The sequence below is a fragment of the Podarcis tiliguerta genome (assembly GCF_965153285.1).
Source record: "Podarcis tiliguerta genome assembly, chromosome: 3".
Classification (NCBI taxonomy): Eukaryota; Metazoa; Chordata; class Lepidosauria; order Squamata; family Lacertidae; genus Podarcis; species Podarcis tiliguerta.
This window is the reverse complement of record NC_139536.1, coordinates 3,941,761-3,967,330: the sequence shown is the minus strand read 5'-3', so window position 1 is coordinate 3,967,330 and position 25,570 is coordinate 3,941,761. Positions and strand designations below refer to the sequence as shown.

Sequence of the window (25,570 nt, the reverse complement as noted above, 5' to 3'; positions counted from 1 at the left end):
TATTCCTCCTGTTGCAGAAGTTAGAAAGTGCAGCTATTTGGATGCAGAATCTCCTTATCCAGGTAATAGAGGCCAGTGGTGAGGGAGCCCTTGCTTCCAGTTGCTTTGCAGATGGGATCCTGCAGACATCTGACGGCGATAAAGACACAAGCTCCTGAAACTGAGGGAAATGCCTCTGGCTGCTGCTGAAGACATACAGGGGTGCTTATCCTATTCCTAAATAGCCCTCCTAGATCAAGCCAGTGGCCTATCTTGTTCAGTATCCTGTTCTGTCTCAAAAGCAGGCCGTGAGCACAACAGCCTCGCTCTTCCCAGCAACTGGCGTTCAGAGGCAGACGGCATTATGCCCAAGTGAGTTATGAAATCACCTTAGTAGATCGGGCTTACTATTACATGGCTTGAGTCCTGTTAAGGGTGCTCTTGTGGAAGCATCCATGTCCCAAAGTTTTTTAAGTCTGTGGTGTCCTCCACGCCACATCCAAGATGTTCCTTGGGAGCAGGACGGACGCTGTACAGAAGGAAGCTACTGGCGCAGGTCGAGCCAGCCAAGTCTCCACAGCACATGCCATGCTCTGATGTCTCACCTCTGAACAAATCAGAGGGGCATTAATAAGGTGATAGGTACAGGTAGGTAGCTGTGTTGGTCTGCCGTAGTCGAAACAAAATAAAAATATTCCTTCCAGTAGCACCTTAGAGACCAACTAAGTTTGTCATTGGTATGAGCTTTCAGTGTATCTGAAGAAGTGTGCATGCACACGAAAGCTCGTACCAATGACAAACTTAGTTGGTCTCTAAGGTGCTACTGGAAGGATATTTTTTTTAATAAGGTGATGCGTGGAATCAGAGGGCTAGGAAGCCTGAGCTGGCCCTTTGCTGCCCCAACATTTTGCTCAATGTCACCTGCCCTACCCTTCCTCCCACTGCTGTCAGGTCCACCAGTGCTGCTGCTGTTGTTGTTTAGTCGTTCAGTCGTGTCCGACTCTTCGTGACCCCATGGACCAGAGCACGCCAGGCACTCCTGTCTTCCACTGCCTCCTGCAGTTTGGTCAAACTCATGCTGGTAGCTTCGAGAACACTGTCCCACCATCTCGTCCTCTGTCGTCCCCTTCTCCTTGTGCCCTCCATCTTTCCCAACATCAGGGTCTTTTCCAGCGAGTCTTCTCTTCTCATGAGGTGGCCAAAGTATTGGAGCCTCAGCTTCACAATCTGTCCTTCCAGTGAGCACTCAGGGCTGGTTTCCTTAAGAATGGAGAGGTTTGATCTTCTTGCAGTCCATGGGACTCTCAAGAGTCTCCTCCAGCACCATAATTCAAAAGCGTCAATTCTTCGGCGATCAGCCTTCTTTATGGTCCAGCTCTCACTTCCATACATCACTACTGGGAAAACCATAGCTTTTACTATACGGACCTTTGTTGGCAAGGTGATGTCTCTACTTTTTAAAATGCTGTCTAGGTTTGCCATTGCTTTCCTCCCAAGAAGCAGGCGTCTCTTAATTTCATGACTGCTGTCACCATCTGCAGTGATCATGGAGCCCAAGAAAGTAAAATCGCCACCAGTGCTAACCTTTGCTAAAAAACACACCCATGGCCTGATTGGAATTCAAGCTGCCACCAGCCAACTGCTACTTATTAAAGACCCTGATGAAACAACCACTAGCACTAACAAGTTAATTTTATTTAACCAACTTATTTCTAGCAAATGTATTAGTGCCGGTATATGAAACAGAATACCAAGCTAGTCAACTCTGGGATGTGACACGACTTTAAGAGTAGAATAATAACAAAAAGCCAACTAGCATGCAGAAATGGGAAGATTGAGACACAGTCTTAGGGAAGCTGCTCAAGTGAGTGATGTTTGTCCAGCTTCAAGATGAGATTGCATGAAATTGCTTATTTGAGTTCAGTTACAGGCCCAAAACAGCCTTGGTTTCCCTGATGGCAAAACTGACGGAGACTGGATGCTTAACAGGAGGGGGGAAAAAAGACAGCAAAATACTAGAGCTTAACTATTGGCCTTTTATAAAGAGCAATGTAAGACTGATATCAATAGGCACATATGCTACAGATTCTTGTATATCCTCACCAGTGAAGTACACATTACTGTCCATGTGAGCAATTAATTTGCTTTTGAACATATTATAAAAGTAGAAACATTTAATTTTTTAAAAAAGGAAACCGTATTACATTTTGAGGTTCTCCACGTAGTTCCAGCTGCTTTTGCATGGTTGGCAGCTGTTTTGGAGATGGCCAGTGGCCAAGAAGCTTCTTGCATTTAAAATTTCAGCATCAAAACACTCTAGCCGGCCTCAAAAGGAAATAAAAGAACTGTTTCCCATGTGAATCCTGCCACGTGAACCTGCTTTGGCCCCTTTCATGGTAAGAATATGGGATGGAAATGACTCCCACAATGTCACAGAAAGCACAAAGGTTGAAAAGTGGGGAAAAACTGCCGCACCCATAACTGGATTAGCAGCATCTAGCAGAATCTTTTGCCGGTAGCTGCTTCCATCACGCTTCAATAACACACACCGCTTTAGAGGTGCACACACTGCCCACTGGGCTGCCAGAGAACTCCAAACAGCCAGCTGCTTAGAAGGCATCTTTTCAGCAACACCGGGAACAGAGGTTTTCTGTGTAGGGTCGATCTGCAGAAGTGCCACTGTTGATAGGTAATTCACATTGCAGCAATCTCAGAGAGCTGTGTTGTCATCGGAAGTCACGCCCGTGGAAGGGGCAGGCAAACCCGGTAAAGAAGATGGACTCTGATTTTCTTCTGAGGTTGTGATGCAATGAAAAGCTTCAGGAAGAGATTTCTCTTGGAACAGGGGCAAATGAACTGCCGCCATGTCTAGCACAGAGGCTGGAGAATTTTCTGTTGAAGAAGAAAAAACGGGTGGGAGGAAGAGTAGAGGGTTACAGTACAAAACAGCCAGTCTCCCTCCCCAACACAACTTACTTCCTCCAGACTCTGGGGAAGTGACTTGGTTTTGTTGTTGTCCCAAATATCTACACATGGTGGAGAGAGAATATATCCCAAAAGGAGTTTCTCACGTGTGGTTTTAACAAGCTAATCTGGACTCTGTAAGGATGGTTTCATTGGTTACATCATTAGCAGGAAAAGGCACTCTGCAACTGCCCATCTTTCTCCTTTTTGGGTTGCATGCATATTCCCTGGAGACCAAAGGCCATCCACTCATCCTCACAGCTTGTTCACACACTCATAAAAAGGGGAAATGTTTATCTTTTGCATTTTATGAAGTAAATGGCGGTATAGGGAAAGACAGCCAGGGGGACCTCACAAGGTGGTAGTACTGTTTATTTCGAAAGCCCTAGTTTTCTACACTTACAGCAACATATCTTGAGTGCAATAACTCTTTGGAAGCAACTAAAACACAAACCCAGAAAACGTAATTCATGCAAATGCGTCGTGCCATTTAGGCACACTCTATATACTATTTCTGTGAGTTCTGCAGAGGACTGCTCAAAACGGGTGAGGAACCTGTGGGCTTTCAGATGATGCTAGACTACATATCCTATAACTATGACCACTGGCTAAGCTATTAGGGGTTTGTAGTATTTGAAGATTCACCTCTTTAGGTTTCTTTTGCACAATCAAATCCTAGCTTAATACACCAAGGTATCCATGAGCTTTGTACAGGTGTAGGCAGTCCCTTTGCCTCACCTTTCATGTGAGCATTGAAGATCAGCCTTCACTTCTGATTCTGTGCAGGGGAACCCTGTGCCTTATGTTGGAGGCTGGGCTTCCGTGACCCCCTCGTATCTGCATCTCCCTGTTCTGCCTCATTATCCATAGAAACCGCCTGCTTCTCTGCAACTTTTGCTCTGGGAAGCGCCAAGTCCTCTTCTGAAGAAGATTCCTCCAGCAGGGGCATGAACAATATCTTAAGAGGTGTGCACTTTTGAACCGTTCAGTCCGCCATCTTGATTCAAAATGGTGCCTGCCAATATCCACAGTACACCTGGAGTACTGTGTCCAGTTCTGGGCACCACAGTTCAAGAAGGACACTGACAAACTAGAACGTGTACAGAGGAGGGCAACCAAAATGGTCAAAGGCCTGGAAACAATGCCTTATGAGGATCGGCTAAGGGAGCTGGGCATGTTTAGCCTGGAGAAGAGGAGGTTAAGGGGTGATATGATAGCCATGTTCAAATATATAAAAGGATGTCACATGGAGGAGGGAGAAAGGTTGTTTTCTGCTGCTCCAGAGAAGCGGACACGGAGCAATGGATACAAACTACAAGAAAGAAGATTCCACCTAAACATTAGGAAGAACTTCCTGACAGTAAGAGCTGTTCGACAGTGGAATTTGCTGCCAAGGAGTGTGGTGGAGTCTCCTTCTTTGGAGGTCTTTAAGCAGAGGCTTGACAACCATATGTCAGGAGTGCTCTGATGGTGTTTCCTGCTTGGCAGGGGGTTGGACTCGATGGCCCTTGTGGTCTCTTCCAACTCTATGATTCTATGATTCTATCCAAATGTAGACTAAAATCCTCTCTTTCATCTCAGGGACCATGCCAATTTGGGCAATGATTACCTTCAGAGGTGCCCAAATAAGTGGCATTTGGAATGGTTCAGTCTGCCATCTTGAATCAATACAGTGCTAGACGATATTCAAAAGTAGACAAAAAGTGGCACCTACATCTCAGGAACCAAATTGGGCGATGGTATTCTAATCTGCTTTCAGACGCATAGAGAACAGACGGACAGGCAGTGGGAGACGGACAAACAACTTTCAAAAGTATATAGTAGATTATCAACCCCAAGCTGCAGTTCTCTCACCTTTACATGCAACAGTGACCTCGGTTGGGAAGGCACTCATGGGATCTCCGTAAGTTAGTTTTGCTGTGAATGGGAAAGTCTGATCTTCTCCTGCCACACCATAGTTAAATTTAAGTAGGTTGTATAAGGAATTCCTCTGCAAATGTCCTTCAAGGAAAGCAGCAAAACGCTCCTGCAAGTAAGGAAAGGCAACAGTAAGAACCACTAAGGAAACCCAGCAGAGGGCAGCTTCCCAACTTCTGAAGATCTCTAGGAAAAGGTCAACTCTGCATGCAGCACCCTGGATGTCGTCAGAGGCCAACCAGTGTAAAAAAAACTATATACAGCTTTCCCAAATGTGTAGATGGATAAGTTTGTTCTAAAGCACCAGCTTGCCTTATTCAGAGGTTATCCAGCCTCACAGGAAAAGTTTGTGCCAGATTTGGAAATGCAATTCAAATTACAGCTCTTTTTCCAGGATGTTGTTGTTGTTTGGGGGCGGGGGAGAAAGTAAAGAGAGAATGAGGTTTCAATCTCACTCCCTGGGCTTAATCCTGACCGGATGTGTTGGACAGAACAATCTTGTGCTGGAGACAATTGTTCTCCTTCTGGGGGGAGATGCACTGAGTCGCACACTCAAAATCCAGCTTTTTTCCTGGGCTGACACTCAGTAAGTTGGGACGGTGTGTTGCTAGGCTCCCCTGTTGCAGGCATCTTGCTTGATCCAACTGGATGGTTTTACTCAACTGGCCTTCAATCACAGAGGAAACCTTTTGCTCCCATTTCTGTGGGTGTGAGGGATAATCCACAGAGCGGATACCAACAGGTGTGGGCTGCAGGCAAATGAATGCAGCTGAATCAGTGACTGTTTGGTGGCTTCCAACCCCATGGGTGGTATCCAACTAACTCATTCTGCCAGTGCAAGAATGCAACTCCCCACCCACCGTGTATTCCCTGCACACTCCCCAAATCTGCTGCAGATTTTTGAGATAATCCACAGAACAGATTTAGGGGTCATGGGAGGAGGGGGGTGGAGTTCCACTACGCAAGTGGAAATCCTTGAAATGATGGAGCATGTTGGCTGGATACTGCCCCATGTCCTTTATGAGAGAAAACAAAGCTACAGAGAGAAGAACCTAGGCTTCCCCCTGCAGCCAGCAGTGTATCACTTTGAGGATCATGGCCTTTAGCAGGATCTCTATTATTATTGTACTAAGTATTGTGTAGAGATTTGTGAGGCCAAAGCTTACTTGTCCAAGGCCACCTAGTGGCCAGCCTGCATAGTGCATATTAAGAGTGTCTAAAGCAGGCTTGTGCAGAGCTTATCCGAGGCCTTCTTAGAATACAGTTTGAAGCTCGAAAAAGCAATCGGCTCTTGGCAGGGTCCCCAGCCACCTTAGACCTCTGAGGCCCAGGGTAAGAGGCTTGCCTCCCTGCTCTGCATGGGCCTTGTCCGAAAACACTGTCCACGCCGATGCTCACGTAGGAGGGGGTCCGTGGGCCAAGGCAAAATCAGTAATATTTACCCATTTAAAACAGAATTTTAAAAAAGTTCAGTTATATTAAGTGTCTGTAAAACATAATCAGTTTGAAAACAACGCCTTTTGTAATCTAAGCACACATATACTTGTCTGTAAACATGCTTTTAAAACTGAATGCATGACAACATAGCATGACTTGAAATCTGTTTTCTAAAAAAGAGAAGTGCAATTTTGAGGTCAGTTATTATACGGATTGCTTATTTATCATGAATCGTAGTCATTATTGCGCAAAATATGAACCTGTCAACCAAACACAAGGACCGTTTACTTCCCATGTAATGGAGTAACGCCTTTTCTGGCTAGCAAGCAGCAGGCAGTGCGTCTGCAAAGTTCTAGGTACTTGGTTTCCATGTATGATCTTGCTCAGGGTTTTTACAGAGAGCCAATCAGAAATAATTAAATTTGGTTATTGTATTTTTAATGTGTTCTGGGTTTTTTTTTCTTTTTCTCACCTTAAAAAAAATGGAAATCACAATTCCACCCCTAAATTCTGCTGTGCCAACATCCTGTGGGTTGCCCCATGGTTTAGAAGAAGAAGAGGAGGAGTTTGGATTTGATATCCCGCCTTTCACTCCCTTTCAGGAGTCTCAGAGCGGCTCACATTCTCCTTTCCCTTCCTCCCCAACAACAGACACTCTGTGAGGTGAGTGGGGTTGAGAGACTTCAAAGAAGTGTGACTGGCCCAAGGTCACCCAGCAGCTGCATGTGGAGGAGCGGGGAAGCGAACCCGGTTCACCAGATTACGAGACTAGCGCTCTTACCCACTACACCACACTGGCTCTTTACATGGTTTGGAATACAAACTGTACCAGCAACTGGCCAGGAACACCTGCCCTCGTGGTGGAAGCAGCCAGAAGCCTCAAGGCAAAGCAGAGTTTTGAGATGACAGCAGCTCCACCCACCCTGCCCTTCAGTAATGCTCTCCCTTTTGACCGATCGTTCAATTACAGCGAACAGACAGAATAAAAATCTTGCTTCCCATTTCACACACCTAGACTCTGGAGTGCAAAAATAGGGTCTCTCCTACCTGTAACTGATCTGCCTGGAATTTTCTCCCAGCGTAAGCGTTCAGGTGGTTTGAGAGCACAGACAAGAAGCGCTTGATGTCTGTCTGCAAATGCTTGCGAGCGATGTGCTCCAAGGGGATGAAGGGTGGCACAGAGTGGCGCAGGATCCGGACTGGCTGGCGTATGTGGAGGTCCAGGTAATAAGAGTCCAGGTAGGTGCCTTCAAAGGCAGTGCTGATGCACAGACAAACTCCTTGCTTGGTCAGCTTCCCACTGAGGCCTAGGGAAAAAACATCCTTACTCCGTATTGCGGCAAATCAGATTTACAAAAGCAGGAGTATTAAGAGTAGACTGCTCCTTTACAGTGTGGAGGAGCACCAGATGATGAACAGTTTCCAGCTTCTTCTAATATTGTGCCAATTTATTCCTTCTTTTTGATCCTGGCTTCATGAAACATCCAGGGTGCCCAGCTACTGTCTGCTTCTGCTTGGTCCCAAGCTTTCTCTTCCCTTTTTGGCCTTCTAGACTCAAAGGCCTTGTCATTGGAAGAGAAAGAAGGAACTTGTACCCTCAGGTGACCCCCAATGTTTGGGATACATAAGAAGCAGTCCTAAGAGGAGAATGAAGCACACAAACAGCTGATATAAAAAGGGTATTGTGATGGGATGAAGAGCTGCTTGTGTGTAAATTGCAATCCCTCAGAGTTTGAACAGCTTCTCAAACCTCTGCCTGTGACGGAGCCCCTCCAGCATGGCTGCGTCAGTCGCTAGCAGAATCCGAAAGTGGCTGCTTTCGGAAACGTTTCCAACATAAAAGCTCCTTAACGGAAACACGTCTTCTGGACTCTCTGCGTGACAGTTTCCGCCGAGGAACGGGTGTTCCTATAGGAGGTCCTGAGACCTCCCCACTGTTTTCACTGGAAGCATCTCTGAGCCATTCCTCCGACTCTCCTTCCCTTGACGTTCCTGTTCGCCCCCTACTGGTTCCCTCTTCAGGTGTCAAGTCTCTCTCTACCTCAGAGAGCCTTGGCACCTCCTGTCCTGCCGATGGCAGTTCCCTGACATCCACCTCCCCTCCAGGGCCCCCTTCACCCCCTCCCGTCTCCTCCCCTACGGGTTGTGAGGAGGTAAAACCCCGGAAAGAACCTTCCTCATCGTCTGAAGTTTCGAACACCTTTCTCCACTCGTTGTGGTTCCTAGTCTCTCGGTACTCCTCGTCATCTGAGTCCGTTCCTTCTTCCAACTCCGACTCCGCGAATCCTTCCAGTTCCTCTTCCTCGTCTGTGGTGCCGAAATACTCCCTTCTAAACCTTGCTACCGGCTGTGGTTTCCGCGGGAATCTTTGGTGGAACGTTTCTGTTAAAACCTCGTCATTGACCTCCTCTGCAGTCACCCAGGTGTTTTCTGACTCCGGTTCCCCTTCCCACGCCACTAAATACTCCACCTGATTGCCCTTCCACCTGGAATCGAGGATTTCCGCTACATGGTTACTGCTTTCCCTCTCTTCCAAGACCGGTCCCCTGGTGTGCTCCTCTTCACCTCCCCCCTTGTACGGTGACAGTAATGACCTGTGGAACACTGGATGCAATTTCATGTGGTTGGGTAACCGGAGTTTGAAAGCCACTGGGTTGACCTGCTGAATGACCTCAAAGGGTCCCAATCTCTTGGGTCTTAATTTCTTACAACCCCCTTTGAACGGCAACCCTTGGGTGGACAACCACACCTGATCCCCCACCCTTATGGTTTCACCTTCCCTCCTGTTCTTGTCTGCCTGCTTCTTATATTGAGCCTTGGCCCTTTCTAAGTTGAGCTGAAGCTGACGATGGATCGCTTCCATCTCTTCTACAAAATGTTCGGCCGCTGGGACGCTCCATCTCTCGCCCCCCTCCCCCGGGAATGCCCTGGGGTGACACCCGTAATTGGCCAAAAAGGGGCTCATCCCTGTGGACACATGCTCCGCATTGTTGTAGGCAAATTCTGCCAGCGCCAGCTTTTCGACCCAATCATTCCCTCTGTCATTGACATAACACCTTAGATATTGTTGGAGGATGCCATTTGCTCTTTCCGCCTGCCCGTTGGTTTCAGGATGCCGGGCCGTCGAAAAATTGACTTCCACGTGCAGCAAGCTCATGAGCTTCCTCCAGAACCTGGAAGTAAATTGTTTCCCGCGGTCCGAGACAACCCTCAAGGGGGCGCCATGCAGCCGGAAGACGTGTTCTACAAACAACTTCGCTGTTTCTTCCGCTGTGACTGCATGTGAACATGCTACAAAGTGGCACATCTTAGTTAACTGGTCCACTACTACCATGATGGCCGTCTTCCCTTTGGATTTGGGCAGATCCGTCATAAAATCTATTGATACCGCCTCCCAAGGCCGTTCTGGCGTGGGTAGTGGTTCCAATAACCCTGCCGGCGCCCTTCTTTCCCCCTTGGCCCTCTGGCATTGGTCACACCCTCTTACATACTCCTTTACATCTTCCCTCACCTTGGGCCACCAAAACTCCCTGGTGACCATCCACATGGTCTTGTGTTGTCCAAAATGTCCCGCCGTGGGACTATCATGCAACTGCTTGAGTACCCTCCCTCTCAATTCACCTTCTGGTATATACAGTGCCCCTTTGTAATACAATGCCCCATTTCTTTCTTCAAAACCCTCCGGGCTCTCACCCTCTCCCCTGAGGCCTCTGAGCTTATTTTGGGCATATTCGTCAGTTTCCGTTTCTTCTACCAGCTCTCGTCTCCCCACCAGCGCCGCCCCACACACCCAGCGGTCCTCAGGAATGACATGTCTTTCTTCGCTTGCCCCCTCCCCTTCCAAGTACTCTGGTTTGCGTGAGAGAGCGTCCGCCCTGACGTTCTCTGGGCCTGGTACATAACAAATCTCGAAGTGGAATTTGGAAAATTCCTGTGCCCATCTCACTTGCCGTTGGTTGAGTACTCGAGCTGTTCTCCAATACTCCAAATTCTTGTGGTCGGTGCACACTTGCACCTTGTGTTGTGCCCCAATCAATAAATGTCTCCACCTCCGGAACGCTTCGTGAATGGCAAGTAGTTCCCTGTCATACACCGTGTAGTTCCGCTCGGACTTATTCAGCTTCCTCGAGAAAAAGGCACACGGTCTCCACTCCGACGTATTTCTTCCCGGCTGAAGAAGCACAGCCCCCACCGCTCTGTCTGACGCGTCTGTCTCCACCCTCATGGGCTTCTGTAGGTCCACATGCAGAAGTTGTTCTTCCGAAGCGAAAGCCCTTTTCAGTTCTTCAAAAGCTCTCTCCGCCTCCGCCGTCCAAACAAATTTCTTCTTGCTACTGAGGCAGTCGGTGATGGGCGCCGTCAAGTGTGCAAAATTCTTGATGAACTTCCGATAAAAGTTCCCAAACCCCAGGAATCTTTGCACATCCTTCTTGGTTTTCGGTGTCTTCCATTCCAGCACCGCCTGGACCTTGCCTGGATCCATGGCCAATCCTTGGTCTGACAGGCGGTACCCCAGGAATTCCACCTCCTTGGCATGAAACTGGCACTTCTCCAGTTTCACCCACAGCTGATTGGCTTGCAGCCGGCCCAACACTTCTCTCACGTCCCTCACATGCTGCTCTTCATTTTCCGAATACACCAACACGTCATCCAAAAAGGCCACACAATTCTTGTAGAGCAACGGCCCCAGGACGTGGTTGATAAAAGCTTGAAAACATGCGGAGCCGGCTTGGAGACCGAAGGGCATTACGAGGTATTCAAATGCTCCCAAAGGGGTGAACATGGTGGTCTTCCATTCATCCCCCTTCCTTATTCGTATCAGATTATACGCCCCCCGCAGGTCCAGTTTTGTAAAAATCTTCCCCTTCCTCACCCTGGTCAGAATGTCATCAATTCGGGGCATAGGAAAGGCCAGGGGTTCCGACACGGCGTTTAGGGCCCTGAAATCCACTACAAGTCTCGGCTTATCTGTGTTTTTTTTGTCCACAAAAAACACTGGGCTGCCCCCCACCGCTCGGGACTCTCTGATGAAACCCCTCTTCAGGTTTTTGTCAATGAACTCCCTCAGCTCCTGCATCTCCCTGTCTGACATGGCGTACAGCTTGCCCACTGGGAGTTGAGCCCCCGGGAGTAGGTTGATTTGACAGTCAAAGGGTCTATGCGGCGGCAGTTTGTCCGCTTCTCTTTCGCTGAATACGTTGCTCAGATCTGCATATTGCGGAGGCACCTCCCCTTGCTTCATTACCTCCATCCCAGCTAAGGTGATCTTGGCTCCCCCTGGATCCTTCCCCTGCTTGCAGTGTTCCAGGCAATGCGCCGACCCAAAGGAGACCACCCTCTGGTGCCATCCCACTAGAGGATCGTGTAGTGCCAGCCAGCTCATCCCCAAAATAATGGGAGCTCCTCCCAATGTGGCCACATTAAACGCTATCCTCTCGGTGTGTCTTGCCACCCTCATTATCATGGGAACTGTCTGTTGGTTCACTTCTCCTCCCAACAGCTCTCTGCCGTCAATCGTGGTTACCTGCAGGGGTTTACTTAAGGGGAGGGTTTGTATCTGGTGCTCAGCTGCGAACTCCTTACTCATGAAATTACAGGAGCTGCCTGAATCCAGCAGGGCCTTGATCTGTAGGGGGTGTCCATTTGGCAGCTCTAGCAACACCTCTATCACTAGAGCAGGTCTGGGAGGTTCTGGTGCGGGCACTCTCACTGCTTTTGAGCCTGGCTGCTGTGCCCCGACGGCAGCCAGGCGTTGGCTTTTACTTGCTCTGTGCTTTCCTCCTCCTCTCCCCCAACAGCTCCTGCCATGCCTTGCCATTCCTTTCTCCGTGGACAGACTCTGGCAAAGTGTCCTGGCTGTTGGCAGAGATAGCATTTTTTCCCGCCCTTTCCCTCTTTCTTCCGCCCTTCACCGATGTTTGAAACTGTGCGCGCACGCGCTGTTCCCACTTCCATCGGCTCTGCCGGCGGGAAAGGCTGCTCTGGAATGTCTGGAATGCGGAGCTCCCTCCAACGTTCTCCTTTCCCCTCCCGCTTCTCCAAAGCCCTCGCTTCCTGGCGCGCTCCAATGGCTAGCGCGGCTTTAGTCAGCTGGTCCATAGACTCTGCTCTGGGGTTCCGGGAAAGTTCATCTTTCAAGGACGAAGACAGACCCTCTTCGAAAAGCATTTGAATGGGCTCAGAAGACAAGTCCCACCCCAATCGATGAATCAACATAGTGAACTCAGTCCAGTACTCACGGACAGTCCGGTTTCCCTGTTTGCAAGCCATTAACTGCCTTCGCACCCCTCCCTGCTCAATGTCACTGGAAAACATCAGGTCCATGGCACGAAAAAACTTCATCGCGTCCTTTAGGATCTCATTATTTGCTGCCATCAAGGGTCTAACCCAGTCCTTCGCCCCTGATTCGAGGTGGCTAATTACAAAAGCCACTCGCGATTCCTCATCAGGGAAGTCATCGAATTGCAGATTGAGAGCATATTGCATCTCTGTCCTAAAGGCATGGTAGTTCCTGGGGTCCCCCCCAAATTTCTGCACCAATCCTGGCATCTTTCTGTTGAGTGGGGTGGCTTTCTCCCTCCCCCTCTCTGCATCCTGAGCCCTCCTTTCTTCCAGCCTCGCCGTCTGCAAGGCAAGCTGGATTTCCAACGTCCTATACCTTTCCTCCAGGCTTGGACCTCCTCCAGCTGCCCCTCCGGTTCCTGCTGGTTCGCTCATGATGCCTCTCCCTGGCACAAGCTAGCTGTCGGTGACTTTCGGATTGCTGTGATGGGATGAAGAGCTGCTTGTGTGTAAATTGCAATCCCTCAGAGTTTGAACAGCTTCTCAAACCTCTGCCTGTGACGGAGCCCCTCCAGCATGGCTGCGTCAGTCGCTAGCAGAATCCGAAAGTGGCTGCTTTCGGAAACGTTTCCAACATAAAAGCTCCTTAACGGAAACACGTCTTCTGGACTCTCTGCGTGACAGTTTCCGCCGAGGAACGGGTGTTCCTATAGGAGGTCCTGAGACCTCCCCACTGTTTTCACTGGAAGCATCTCTGAGCCATTCCTCCGACTCTCCTTCCCTTGACGTTCCTGTTCGCCCCCTACTGGTTCCCTCTTCAGGTGTCAAGTCTCTCTCTACCTCAGAGAGCCTTGGCACCTCCTGTCCTGCCGATGGCAGTTCCCTGACAGGTATTAAGCTATTGTAATGGTTCTAGGGGTTGCTCGTGCGTAAGCCGGTGCAAACACCTGGCTGGATTGCCTGAGTGAACCTTTTCTGTCCGGACAGCCACTCACCCGTGGCTGTCTCAATCGCTGGCAGAATCCGTCAGTGGGCGTTTCTTAAACTTCTTCCAGCAAAGAAGCTCTTTGACGCCTAGTCTCCTCCTACTCTCTCTGCGCGAAAGCCTTCTGCGCAAGGAGGGTGTAGGCAGCAGAGGATCCCTACTCTCCCCGCTGGTCCCCGGCAAGGAGTCATGGGACCGCCTCGCCCCTTCCCCCATCTCCCCCCCTTCTCCACTGGTGCTACGCTGATTCTCTTCCCCAGAAGATGGGCTGCCTCTCCCAATCCCGGGACGCTCTCCGGAATCCCTCTGGATTTTGCTCTCTCCCTCCAGCACTGATGGCAGTTCCCTGACAGCTATATTACGAAAATAGCAGATTGTGAAATACGAATGAATCCCAGAAATAGGCTTTTAAATTATTTGGAAGAATAACTGAAATGGGGGTTATTTTGACCCCAGTAAAATGTCAATAACTATTTATAGAAATAAACATAATTATCCTGTGTCTGGATGGTTTTTGGAATTTGGGATGTTGCTATTATGTATATTAATTTATTACAGCCATACAAGAGGGATATAATGTATGAGAATAAGCTCACAGACAAACAAGTCATTTCTATAATGAAAAATCTGAAGAGAGTATAAGATGCTTTTCATTAGGACTAAAAGCTTCCCTTCTCCCCCTTTATTTGTTATTTATGGTGTGATGAATGCCTATTTCACCAACACTTTTTGTATACTTTTTACATTTACAATAAAAACTAAGAAAAAAGATTGACACGAGTAGGGGATTAAAAGAGATGCACCACCCCACAACCTCTGCAGCAGAGGTGCCAAATGCTGAATTAAGTCATTAGAGCAAAAAATGACTTGGGGGAGACTCCACCCAGCAAAGTCCCAGCCAAGCAGCATACAACTGAGGAGATTACCTGTCAGACGAAAGGCATGCAGTAACTCCTTGGCGCTCTCAGTCTTCCACTCCAGAAGGACTTGTTGAATCTCTGTAGCCTTAGAAGTCAGAGAACCGCTTTTGGTTTTGTCTTTGACCCCAGCAATCTACAAAAGACCACAAGCTCAGCTGTTATTAGGTGGCATGAAGGAACTACAGACAGAAACCAGTTCAAGTGCTGTTGAAGATGTATGAACCTGGACATCTCTAACTGCAAAAAGCCACCACAGCAGAGGCTTCAGTCTAGGATTTCTAGAAAGATTTATTATGCATACCCAATTTCCTTAAGGGTTAAGACAAGAATGTTAAGTTGCTTAAATAAATATAAGCAACTGTTCTGACTTGATCGTACAGTACAGTGGTGCCCCGCAAGACGAAAAACCCGCTAGACGAAAGGGTTTTCCGTTTTGGAGGTGATTCGCAAAACGAATTTGCTATGGGCTTGCTTTGCAAGACGAAAATGTCTTGCGAGTTCCTGCGGGTTTCCCCCCCCTCCCCCCCTTTTCCCAAGCCACTAAGCCGCTTATCAGCTGATCGCTAAGCCGCTTATCAGCTGATCCACTAAGCCCGCTAAGCCGCCAATAGCCTTTTAGCAGCTAACCCGCTAATCCCTTAAGCCTTTAATAGCCGCTAATAGCCGCTAAACCGCTAATAGCGCTAATCCGCTAATGGGCTTGCTTCGCAAGACGAAAAAAACCGCAAGACGAAGAGACTCGCGGAATGGATTCTTTTCGTCTTGCGAGGCACCACTGTATTTAATTTTCACACATTTCCCCACTTGTGCATGCAACCGTGTGCTGCCATAGGCTTAAACTTCACCATGGTTCACGGTGCACCTTGCACCTACTTGAGAACGACACACTTCCAATTTGGCCCTCAGCAAATCTCTTTGACGCCTCAGTTCCTTGATCTTTGCTTTCATTCTGTCCACATTCTCCTCGTGTTCTCTCTTTTCCCTTTGTTTCTTGCGGGCAGAAGCTTCCAGCGTTTCCAGGTGGGAAAAGATACCTGCAAAGAACCACAATGCAAGACAATGGCAGCAGCATCCATTTGATTCTACTGCAGAGATAAAAACTGAATATTTGCATATTTGGTGCACCGGACAAATGCAAAACTTGCCATTAAATTCACCTCGTGAGAATTTACTTCTCTAATTTTAAGTTAAGACTGGAAGAAGAGCCTGCCGGATCAGGCCAAACGGGGCCCATATAGTTCAGCACCTTGTTATGGTAGCTAAACAGATGCCCATTATGGGAATCCCACAAGCAAGATCCAAGCATAAGAGCCCTTTCTCCCCTCCTGTTGCTTCCAGAAACTGGTACAGTGGTACCTCGGGTTAAGTACTTAATTCTTTCCGGAGGTCCGTTCTTAACCTGAAACTGTTCTTAACCTGAAGCACCACATTAGCTAATGGGGCCTCCTGCTGCCGCCACGCCGCCGGAGCATGATTTCTGTTCTCATCCTGAAGCAAAGTTCTTAACCTGAAGCACTATTTCTGGGTTAGTGGAGTCTGTAACCTGAAGCGTATGTAACCTGAGGTACCACTGTATTTAGAAGCATCCGTGGGATAAATCAGCCTCATACAAACAACATGCCAAGGTGTGTTGTGCTCTGCCCTCCACAGTTGAGGCAGTAATGCTCCTGAGCACCAGTTGCTGGCCTGATCCGGCTCTTACGATTCTTCTCTGGTCTTCCTCTGTCATATCAGTGACTAGAGGACACACCTCTTGTGTCCCATCCGCGTGCGGCTTGTTTATTTAATTTGTCCTCTATTTGATTGCAAAACAAACCAAGAAACCACAAAAAGAAATAAAAACAATAAAATTATCAACAATAATAATTTTATAATTTATACCCTACCCATTAAGAAAAATTGGCATCCATGATGTAAGACTTTTAAACTTTTTAATAGTTATAGCTACCTATCTATAGAGATACATATATATATATTTGGTTCAATTAACATTTAATAGTTTTTAAATCTGCCTACTTACCTACCCTACCTATATACAGTGGTGCCCCGCAAGACGAAAAACCCGCTAGACGAAAGGGTTTTTGGTTTTTGAATGCGCTTCGCAGGACGAATTTCCCTATGGGCTTGCTTCGCAAGACGAAAATGTCTTGCGAGTCTTGAGATTTTTTTTCGCTCCCCACCCCCTTTTTCTAAGCCGCTAAGCGCCTTTTAGCAGCTAATCCGCTAATCCCTTAAGCCTTTAATAGCCGCTAATAGCCGCTAAACCGCTAATAGTGCTAATCTGCTAATAGGGTTGCTTCGCAGGACGAAAAAAACGCTAGACGAAGAGACTCACGGAACAAATTAATTTCGTCTTGCGAGGCACCATTGTAGTTTGAATTCCATTAATGTTTAATAGCTTTTAAAAATCTATCAATAGATTATACTTTTATACCTAAAGGAGCGTCTCCACCTCCATTGTTCTGCCCGGACACTGAGGTCCAGCGCCGAGGGCCTTCTGGCAGTTTCCTCCCTGCGAGAAGCCAAGTTACAGGGAACCAGGCAGAGGGCCTTCTCGGTAGTGGTGCCCTCCCTGAAGAACACTCTCTCATCAGATGACAAGGTAATAAACAACTATCTGATGAAGGCAGCCCTGGTTAGGGAAGTTTTTAATGACTGATGTTTTAATGTGTTTTTAACCTTTTGCTGGAAGCCGCCCAGAGTAGCTGGGGAAACTCAGCCAGATGGGTAGGGTATAATTAAATAAATAAATAAATAAATAAATGTTGTTGTTGTTAAAAGATGGGCTGTGTAAAAATAATAAATTACTACTACTACTACTACTATTATTATATACAGTATATATATTGAATTCTATTAACGTTTAGTAGCTTTTAATCTATATACACATGTAGTTTTAATTCAATTAACGTATAATAGCTTTTTAATCTACCTACAGATACACATATTGAATTCTATTAGCGTTCAATAGCTTTTTATTCTATTTACCTGCCTACCGCTATATACCGCTATATTTTGAATTATATGGACGTTCCGTGACTCCCCTTTGTCAGATACACAGATCACGGCGTCTTTTCCCCGGAGCCCTTTCCATGCCCGGAACCGGTCGCGGTTGGGTCCTCACTCACCGCCGCCGCCGTCCATCCTCCCCTCCGTCTCGCCGACCTGACAGGGTCACTCGAGCGCCTCCCTCGCCGGAAGAACAGGCCGCCGTCTCCGCGGCAACCGCCGCGTTCGAAAACCCCGCGCGACGCCCATCGGCGGAAGTGCGTCACGCGCTCCTCGACGCTGTCCCGCTTTCGAATGATAACCCTCAGAGCGGCCTCCTTCCGTTCGAGCCGGACTTTCCGTACAACAAAATGGCTGCCCTCTGTGGAGATTTCCCACCCCCCTTCCTGACGTCCTGTTCCCCCCCCTCTCTCTCATTTCCCATCCCAGAATCCCGTTCGCCGCCGTCCTATGGGCGGAGCCCGGACTTCCGGGAGCCGCGCGCCCCGCCTACCCGGGGCAAGATGGCGGCGCGGGCGCTTGTTCAGTACGTGGTGCTGAGGGGGGACCTTCGGCGGGAGCCGCTCTCGTGGCCCTTGGGCGCCTCGGTGGCGCAGGCCTGCCACGCGGCCCTGGCCGTGGTGCACGCGCACTACCAGCACCCGGACACGGCGGCCTACCTGGCCCAGGGCGGCAGCATGAGGACCGTCGTGCTGGAGGTGAGGGGGGAAAGGGCTTTGTTTATGTATTTGGTCGTTTAGTCGTGTCCGACTCTTCGTGACCCCCTGGACCAGAGCACGCCAGGCACTCCTGTCTTCCACTGCCTCCCGCAGTTTGGTCAAACTCATGCTGGTCGCTTTGAGAACACTGTCCCACCATCGCTTTGAGAACACTGTCCCACCATCTGTCGTCCCCTTCTCCTTGTGCCCTCCATCTTTCCCAACATCAGGGTCTTTTCCAGTGAGTCTTCTCATGAGGTGGCCAAAGGATTGGAGCCTCAGCTTCCGGATCTGTCCTTCCAGTGAGCACTCAGGGCTGATTTCCGTCAGAATGGAGAGGTTGGATCTTCTTGCAGTCCATGGGACTCTCAAGAGTCTCCTCCAGCACCATAATTCAAAAGCATCCATTCTTCGGCGATCAGCCTTCTTGATGGTCCAGCTCTCACTTCCATACATCACTACTGGGAAAACCAGAGCTTTAACTATACGGACCTCTGTCGGCAATGCAATGTTTCTGCTTTTTAAGATCCTGTCTAGGATGCTGTTTATGTATTTTAAGATGCTGTTTATGTATTTACATACCACCTTTTCCTCCCAAGGAGCTCAAGGTGGTGCACGTGGTTCCCCATCCCATTTCATTCTCACAACAACCCTGCGAGGTAGGCCAAGCTAAGAGGAGGTCACCCGGTGAGCCCCGTGACTGAGCAGGGATTCGCCTTGGCCACTTGGCTCATCAGGACAACCCCCCACCTCCCCAGGGTAGTACTTCCCAGTGGTCAGAGATGGCCAAAGAGTTCCAGCCCAGACACATCTGGAGGGCTATAGCCCCACAGGGGGAGAGCAGCTGCCTTTGCATGCAGACGGCCCCAGGTCCAGGCCCCGCTGGCAACTCCAGGTAGGGCTGGGAGAGACTCTGCTGCTGGCTAGGGTAAAGGTAAAGGGACCCCTGACCATTAGGTCCAGTCGTGACCGACTCTGGGGTTGCGGCGCTCATCTCGCTTTATTGGCCGAGGGAGCCGGTGTACAGCTTCCGGGTCATGTGGCCAGCATGACTAAGCTGCTTCTGGCGAACCAGAGAAGCGCACGGAAACGCCGTTTATCTTCCCGCCGGAGTGGTACCTATTTATCTACTTGCACTTTGACGTGCTTTCGAATTGCTAGGTTGGCAGGAGCAGGGACCGAGCAACGGGAGCTCACCCCATGGTGGGGATTCAAACCGCCAACCTTCTGATCGGCAAGCCCTAGGCACTGAGGCTTTAACCCACAGCGCCACCCACGTCTACTGTCTTCGGACAGCGCTGGCCCCCGGCCTCTTGAGTGAGATGGGCGCACAACCCTAGAGTCTGTCAAGACTGGCCCGTACGGGCAGGGGTACCTTTACCTTTACTTTACCTAGTTTTTCACCTGCCCACCCCCATATTTTCTTAAAAGGGTCTGTTCTCCAGTCTTCAGAGAGTAGCTGGAAGTGGGGAGGCAGAAAACGGTCCTCCTTTCCTTCCACTCTGCAGTTTTAATCTAAAATCTTAGGCCCAGTACTGCACCCAGAGCTCCCGCTAATGAAATTCCCTGTTGCCAAATGCGTTGAGGACCATGGGAGTTTCGAACACTGTGTGGCAAAGTGGAGGATTAGAGGGGAGCTCTAGCAGAGTGCTTTGGGGCAACTCTCTTCCCAACAACAGCTTGTCTGTTGCAGGGGGCATGCAGGAAGTAACAGTGCCAGAGAAGGGCTGCAGGTGAGTGGCAGAGGCTCAATCTCTGGCATCTCCACATAGGGATGAGAAAAGACTCCTTGTCTGAAGTCTTTTGAAAGCTGCTGCCAGTGTGTGTGGACAATACTGAGCTAGGTAGCCCACAGTGTAAGGCAGCTTCTTGTGTTGGTGAAGGGCTGCAGCTCAGTGGCAGCGCATCTGTTTTCCATGCGGACGGTCCAGCTTCAATCTCCAGGTAGGTCTGGGAGAGACTCCATGTCTGAAATCCTTGCAAGTCACTACCAGTCTGTGGACAACACTGAACTAGTTGGACCAAGAGCTTCCTGTGTCTCTGCCCTTGTGCTAAAGCTGAGGAGGGGGAACCTGAAGGGCCTCCAGATATTGCTGGACTCCAACTTCCATCGTTCCTGCCCATAGGCCATACCTGCTAAAGCTGATAGGAACTGCAGTCCAGCAGCATCTGGTGGAAGGCCACAGGCTCCCAGTCTCTGCAGTAGTAGAGCTCTCAGCTGATGCTGTTTATTTTATAGTAAGTAAATTTCTTCTGGCATTAAAAAGCAGAGGTGGACTAGTCCTTCTGCTGAAACACTGTGGAAGCTACTGCAGTTTGGCATTGTTTTAATGTTGGGTGTTGCAGCAAGAATCTGATTTCCTTCCCCTGCCCACTTTTCTTTCCTTAGGCCCCAGATGAGTGTGCATTGACTGCGTTAGCAGAGGCACTGCAGCAAAACAACATCGATCACAAAGTGTGGATTGAACAGCCAGAGAACATTGCCACTTGCATTGCCCTTCGCCCATACCCTAAGGAGCACGTACACCAATACCTGAAGAAATTCAAACTGCTGAAATGATCTTAGATATTTCTGGCCCTATTCAGGACTGGCCAAGAAAATCCAGTTCTCAGGTAGGCGCTTGTGGCCGAGAGTTTGTGGACAATTTGCAGTACCATGGTGAAGTGCAATAACTGAATCAGGAACCATCTTTTCATTGCATGTTGCTGGTAATTGTGGTTTCAACTGATGTGCATCTCTGCAGATGATTAAAGAAGGGTTTGTTGAGACTGATAAAGAGCTGGGGTTCTTTTATTTTAGCATAAAACTCCTCTCTTATTTTAAGAAGAAACTCTTGATGCACACCTTGATCGATTTAAAGATGAAAAAACCAGAGGCAGGATTCTGGGTGACATTGATCTGTGCCTGCTAAAATATTCTTGGGGGGTTTGAAAGCTGACAGCAGTATTCACGTTAGAGAGAAAAAAATATAGGGCTGTGGGGGGAAATCTGTGGCCTCACAGGTGGTGTTGCTGGCAGCGTAGCCAGTGGTCTGGGCTGGCTAGGAATTCCAACATCTGAAGCAGTGGGGGAGCTTACATGCCAACATCTTGAGGGACAACTCACATCATCATCCTTGACCTGCAGCCACGCTGGCTGGGGCAGAGGAAAGTTGGAGGCCTACCACAGTTGCAAGGCCACATGCCCCCCACTCTGTTTTATGGCCTGTTGCATAGGAATTCCTTTTCCTTTATTAGCATTGTTGCCAGGATTGCACACATGGGAGGGGACAGCCAAGTAGATTGCTGTAAGGCAAAACTTGAGGTTATACTTGTCTCTTGGACTGATGCTATACATTTATGGAAGCAAAGCTTGCTCATTGACACTGATTGTTGGGCTAGGCTCAGAAGTGGGCTATCAAACAATGGAGAAGGCCATTTTTATTTTTATTGCAAAGGCTTGGAAAATGTGTTGGGGTGGTTGTCTGCTTTTCACAAGTATGTAGGAATCTCAAAGGCCTTGCTGGAATCTGAAGACGTTTCTGGCAAAATCACTCACCAAAGGTGCCAAGTAAACTTAGCAGTATTCTTAGGGATTGCAAACTGGTTAAAAGAAGCGTTTGCCAACTTGCTTCTCTCCCAACTGTTTTGGATTGTAACACCCATTGACCACAGTACTAGCTAACTTGTGTGAAGTCTGCAAGCTGGACATGGGCGCAACAGCATTCTGCCCACCTGAGTCCCAGTAGCTGGTAATCGGGGGCACAATGCCTCCAACATCGGAGTCCAAAATCTGGAGGACTGTGGAAGTATTTCAAGACAGAGCGAGTGAATAACACTCTTTCTTCACAGCAGGCCTTTGAGGTGCTGCTTCACACCTTTTGCTGTGCTCTGCATTCCACAACCGTGTGCAAGAACCCATTGTCCTCAAAATGCAGCACTCAAGTCACTCTGGCTGCATATTTCTGAAGTGTCTTGGGCATATAATTCACCACCTGCTTCAGTCTGGCTGTGAAATTCCTAGCCATGCAATACCTAGATTTGTTATTTGGGATTCTTAAGTTTAACTACTTAAGTGTGTTTATAGCCTTGGAAAGGCACCAGAGCTGTGGCAGCTGGAATAGTTTGTTTCCACTCCCCTTTTATTTCTGGGGAGGGTGATGTGCCGGACGAGTGCTGAAGCCCCACACATTCCTTGTTGTGGCCTGGGGTCTAGGAGCTGCCATGCTTTGAAACTCAGCAGCTACTTGGACCAAGCTGCTCCCTAGAATCTATTACAGAGCCGGGTTAATAATGTAAGCAATAACTTGGATGTTACGTTCAGCAACATGGTGATTAAACCTCCCCAGGCCCCTGGCTGCAACAGGAGGGAGTAAAGCACGTTGTAGAGGCTCTGAGGCCCGGTGCTGAATCATGGCCCTGCCCCAGCTTCATAAAAACACCAGTACATGTGTGAAAGAGCAAGGAAGGAGTGTTGCTCCGTATAGCAGATCTCGGCAGCTGAGGGTAGGCTCAGAGGTGCCCTGAAGTGTACACTTTAATAACTGTAGCATGGTCAAGAGGACTGCTATGCAACAAATTTTCCCTCCACACCCAGGTCTAGCGCTGCTATCGCTCTTTCCGGAAACCATGCAAAATGTGTTCTATAAGGATCTATAAGCTAAGCTGGGATTGGTGATGATGATGGAACTGGCATATGGCGGCTGGCAGTCACAGAAAGCGTCCTAAAGTGTTAACAAACAACTGAGAGGGGTTAAATCTAAAGCCTCGCCCTCAGTTATTTGGTTTCCATTTGTCAAATTTGTTTTGCAACCGCAGGTAGCAGTCCTTCCTCCAGATCTCCATCATCCATTATGGACTGGTATACCTTTTTGTGGTGTCCTATAGCTTGAATTCTAGATATTATCTTTCTTGGCCTTCCATAAGTGCTGTTGCTATTTGGGTTTTTCTTTCTGTGCATTTGCAAGCAGCAGTGGAACTCAGTTTGTAGTCAAGCTTTGTTAAATGCGTCTTGTTTGCTACTAGGTGCTTTTTGTTTATCTGAAAAATCTCAATAAAAATATTTAAAAGACTACCGTTCATGGGCTCCCTTTCCTTCCTAGCCCTTCTCCCCATGAAGCCACTTCCCCACAGCCCACAAAAAAGCACAAACGCACACAGAGCCCCCCCCCATGTTGTCCTTTTCACGCAATAATGCAACATAAGCCACCGACTTTGTCTCTTTGTTTTTTTAAACTCTTGCAAATTCAATTAACAAAAAGCTACACAGTTTTGTTTTCACACATCAACAAAATTTCAGAAAGAGAAAGAGGAAAGAAAGAAATAACTCCCCCCCCCCCCGTCCAAAAGCAATGCTATTTAAGAGCAACCCACCCCACCCCAAAACTAAAAAGAGAAGGAAACCAATTTATACAAGAGGTTTGAGCTATTTACACTGAAAAGGCCTCAGAGGGGCAAAGAACAAGCTTGTCTCCCGTTCCACAGAGAATTGCCTTTTTTATTATTATAATCATCATCATCAATATTATTTTAAATAGTTTTAAGCTACCTTGGCTGTTAAACACAATCAAAGCAGAGAGAGAGAGAGAGGACTGCTTAATTTTTAATAAGAATTTTATCTACAATAGTAGCCCAAGGACGCAACTCTGTCGCAGGCCTCTGCTGTGAAACCCTCCCATTTCATCTCCAAAGGGTTATCGCATCACAAACCCTGTCGAAATGAAAGGAACGATGGCACAGCGTCGACCCTCGGCGTTTTGCTCCCGGAGCCACTGCTCCCCAGCCCTCCCGACCCCTAAAAAATATTGCAATTATTCCCCAAACTGTACTTGTGTGTCTGTCTTTTCAAAAATTATTATATTAGCTTTTTGTACGAGCTCCCCACCCCTTTTTTCATATACACAGAGGCCTTTTTTTTCGCTAAGGAGGCCGTCTATATACCAGCATAAAACATGGAAAAAAATGGGTCAAAATACTCTATCATCATCATCATCATGATTATTTCTTTAAAACCGACAAACTCACGATTGCTAGAAAAAGCTGATTGCACAAACGGGTTGGGAGGGGAAGGGGGGGGCGGTCAGTCAAGGGCGTGTGCGTTTTTTAAGAACAGCTAAAAACATCCCAGAGACGAGACGAGTGCGATTATTCACCCAATTCCTGCTTCGCTGAAGACGCAAATCAGTGACAGATCCAGCTGAAACTGAGAACTCGACTCCTCTTCCTTCCCACCCCCCCAGCAAGACTCCTCCCCTCGCTCTCATAACACACTCCCCCCCCCCCTAAAACCAAGTAACCTCCATCAGGGATAAGAAGAAGCCAGCAACTGATTACAAAAATAAGGATCATCTGTCATTTTGGCTCAACTGGTTTGTCACTTTGCGACATCATCCATTACCTTTTTTTAAAAAAAAAAAGAAAAGAAAGAAAGGGGAGGGGGAACTTTTTTTTTTTGCTCCAAACACTACGAGAATGGCTGCAAGTTTTTGAGATATCAAAAATCTCAGAAAAATATAATATATATATATTTATATTTATATATATATCTCTATGTCTTATTATTTAAATTTCACATTCCTTTGAAAAGCAGGTTATTCAGTCAGTAGCTGCTGCAGGAGGCTTTTCTGCTGGGCTTGGGGGGTCTGGGGGCCGGCAGAGGCTTTCTGGGCCCCCACAGGACCCGGCTGGTTCAGGTAAGGGTCTCCGCCCACCAAGTTGACCGTACACTGCACATCAGCAAACACCTGCACCTGCTGCACCTGCCGAGAGAGAGAAAGAGGGGGGGGGGCATTAGCCATGAGGGTGCCGGGGGGGGGTGAGAGGGGGGAGAGCTTCCCGGTGGACGGAGGCAGGTACTACGGTGAAGTGGAAACTCACTAGAGAGAATTCCTCTAGCCTGTAGTCACCACAGAGAAGAAGAACTCTTCTGTCTTCTTGCCCTACAAAAAGAAAACCGCTGCACTCATTTGGAATGGAGCTCAGAAGAAGTTCTCGCGTCAAAGGTTAAGCCGGGGCAACCCCGAGTTTCCAAGCACCACTGGCAGAGCAGGGCTGCAACAGGAAGGAATCCAAACCACCAGGCCCTGGGCAGCCCAGGAGGTCAATTTTCTCTGCCTTTCCCAGCTGGCTGTCCCCTCCCAGATGATTTGGGCTGCATCTCCCATCATCCAGGTATGCATTTTGCATTTTCTGTATTGTGATTCTAACGTGAATTGCCCCGAGATCTACGGATGAAGAGGGGTAAAAATGTTTAATAAATAATGATCGGCCCTATTGGGCACAATCAAAGGAGTTGTAGCCCAAAGCGGATCTGGAGGGCACCAGCTGGGGAGAAGACTGGCTTTATGTTTTGATCCGGACCCCCTTTTCACAAACTCTCTCCCAGCGGTCAAGAATAATGG

At 48.3% G+C, this 25,570-nt stretch overlaps 3 protein-coding genes and 1 long non-coding RNA gene across 11 annotated transcripts in view; 2 read left to right on the top strand and 2 right to left on the bottom strand.

The window, feature by feature from the left end:
- Positions 1-1,556: 1,556 nt before the first annotated feature.
- LOC310674018 lies at positions 1,557-2,437 on the top strand. The gene is made up of 2 exons (XR_014509320.1): positions 1,557-2,089; positions 2,171-2,437. It is a non-coding gene; the product is annotated as an uncharacterized lncRNA (long non-coding RNA).
- CENPO (centromere protein O) lies at positions 1,996-17,856 on the bottom strand. 3 transcript variants are annotated; one of them, XR_014509257.1, is made up of 6 exons: positions 17,613-17,731; positions 15,358-15,518; positions 14,491-14,617; positions 7,345-7,604; positions 4,502-4,969; positions 1,996-3,979 (listed from the first exon to the last, which is right to left on the bottom strand). XR_014509257.1 is itself a non-coding variant. In XM_083432773.1 (6 exons), the coding sequence occupies exons 1-6, from the start codon at positions 17,626-17,628 to the stop codon at positions 2,690-2,692; spliced, it is 918 nt and encodes a 305-aa protein (XP_083288899.1). In that variant the 5' UTR covers positions 17,629-17,856; the 3' UTR covers positions 1,996-2,689. The 3 variants fall into 3 exon arrangements, 2 of the variants coding, with proteins under 2 accessions (XP_083288899.1, XP_083288900.1); XM_083432773.1 differs by having other exon boundaries at positions 1,996-2,871; positions 4,798-4,969; positions 17,613-17,856; XM_083432774.1 differs by having other exon boundaries at positions 1,996-2,871; positions 4,798-4,969; positions 17,616-17,715.
- Positions 17,857-17,951: 95 nt separating this feature from the next.
- Positions 17,952-23,242, top strand: PTRHD1 (peptidyl-tRNA hydrolase domain containing 1). Its single transcript, XM_083432829.1, has 2 exons — positions 17,952-18,191; positions 20,581-23,242. Exons 1-2 carry the CDS (start codon positions 17,997-17,999, stop codon positions 20,749-20,751), a joined length of 366 nt encoding a protein of 121 aa, XP_083288955.1. The 5' UTR covers positions 17,952-17,996; the 3' UTR covers positions 20,752-23,242.
- A 140-nt stretch (positions 23,243-23,382) lies between these two features.
- The window catches only part of NCOA1 (nuclear receptor coactivator 1), a 313,251-nt gene continuing 311,063 nt past the window's right edge, over positions 23,383-25,570 (bottom strand). For 3 of the 6 annotated variants that reach the window (XM_083432484.1, XM_083432485.1, XM_083432486.1), the window contains one exon: positions 23,383-24,928. In XM_083432484.1, the coding sequence (XP_083288610.1) occupies positions 24,761-24,928 (168 nt within the window). In that variant the 3' untranslated portion in view covers positions 23,383-24,760. Of the gene's footprint in view, positions 24,929-25,046; positions 25,109-25,570 lie in introns of all 6 variants that reach the window. The other 3 variants (XM_083432488.1, XR_014509245.1, XM_083432487.1) reach the window with 3 other exon arrangements.

What these genes read in the sequence shown, in the direction of transcription:
- PTRHD1 (XM_083432829.1), top strand. Translation starts at nt 17,997, where the DNA reads ATGGCGGCGCGGGCGCTTGTTCAGTACGTGGTGCTGAGGGGGGACCTT. An exon ending in TGAGGACCGTCGTGCTGGAG is followed by an intron (nt 18,192 to 20,580) that starts GTGAGGGGGGAA and finishes TTCTTTCCTTAG; the next exon opens with GCCCCAGATGAGTGTGCATT.
- CENPO (XM_083432773.1), bottom strand. An exon ending in TCCAGGCAGATCAGTTACAG is followed by an intron (nt 4,970 to 7,344) that starts GTAGGAGAGACC and finishes CCTTACTTGCAG; the next exon opens with GAGCGTTTTGCTGCTTTCCT. An exon ending in GGTCACTGTTGCATGTAAAG is followed by an intron (nt 2,872 to 4,797) that starts GTGAGAGAACTG and finishes CTTCTTCAACAG; the next exon opens with AAAATTCTCCAGCCTCTGTG.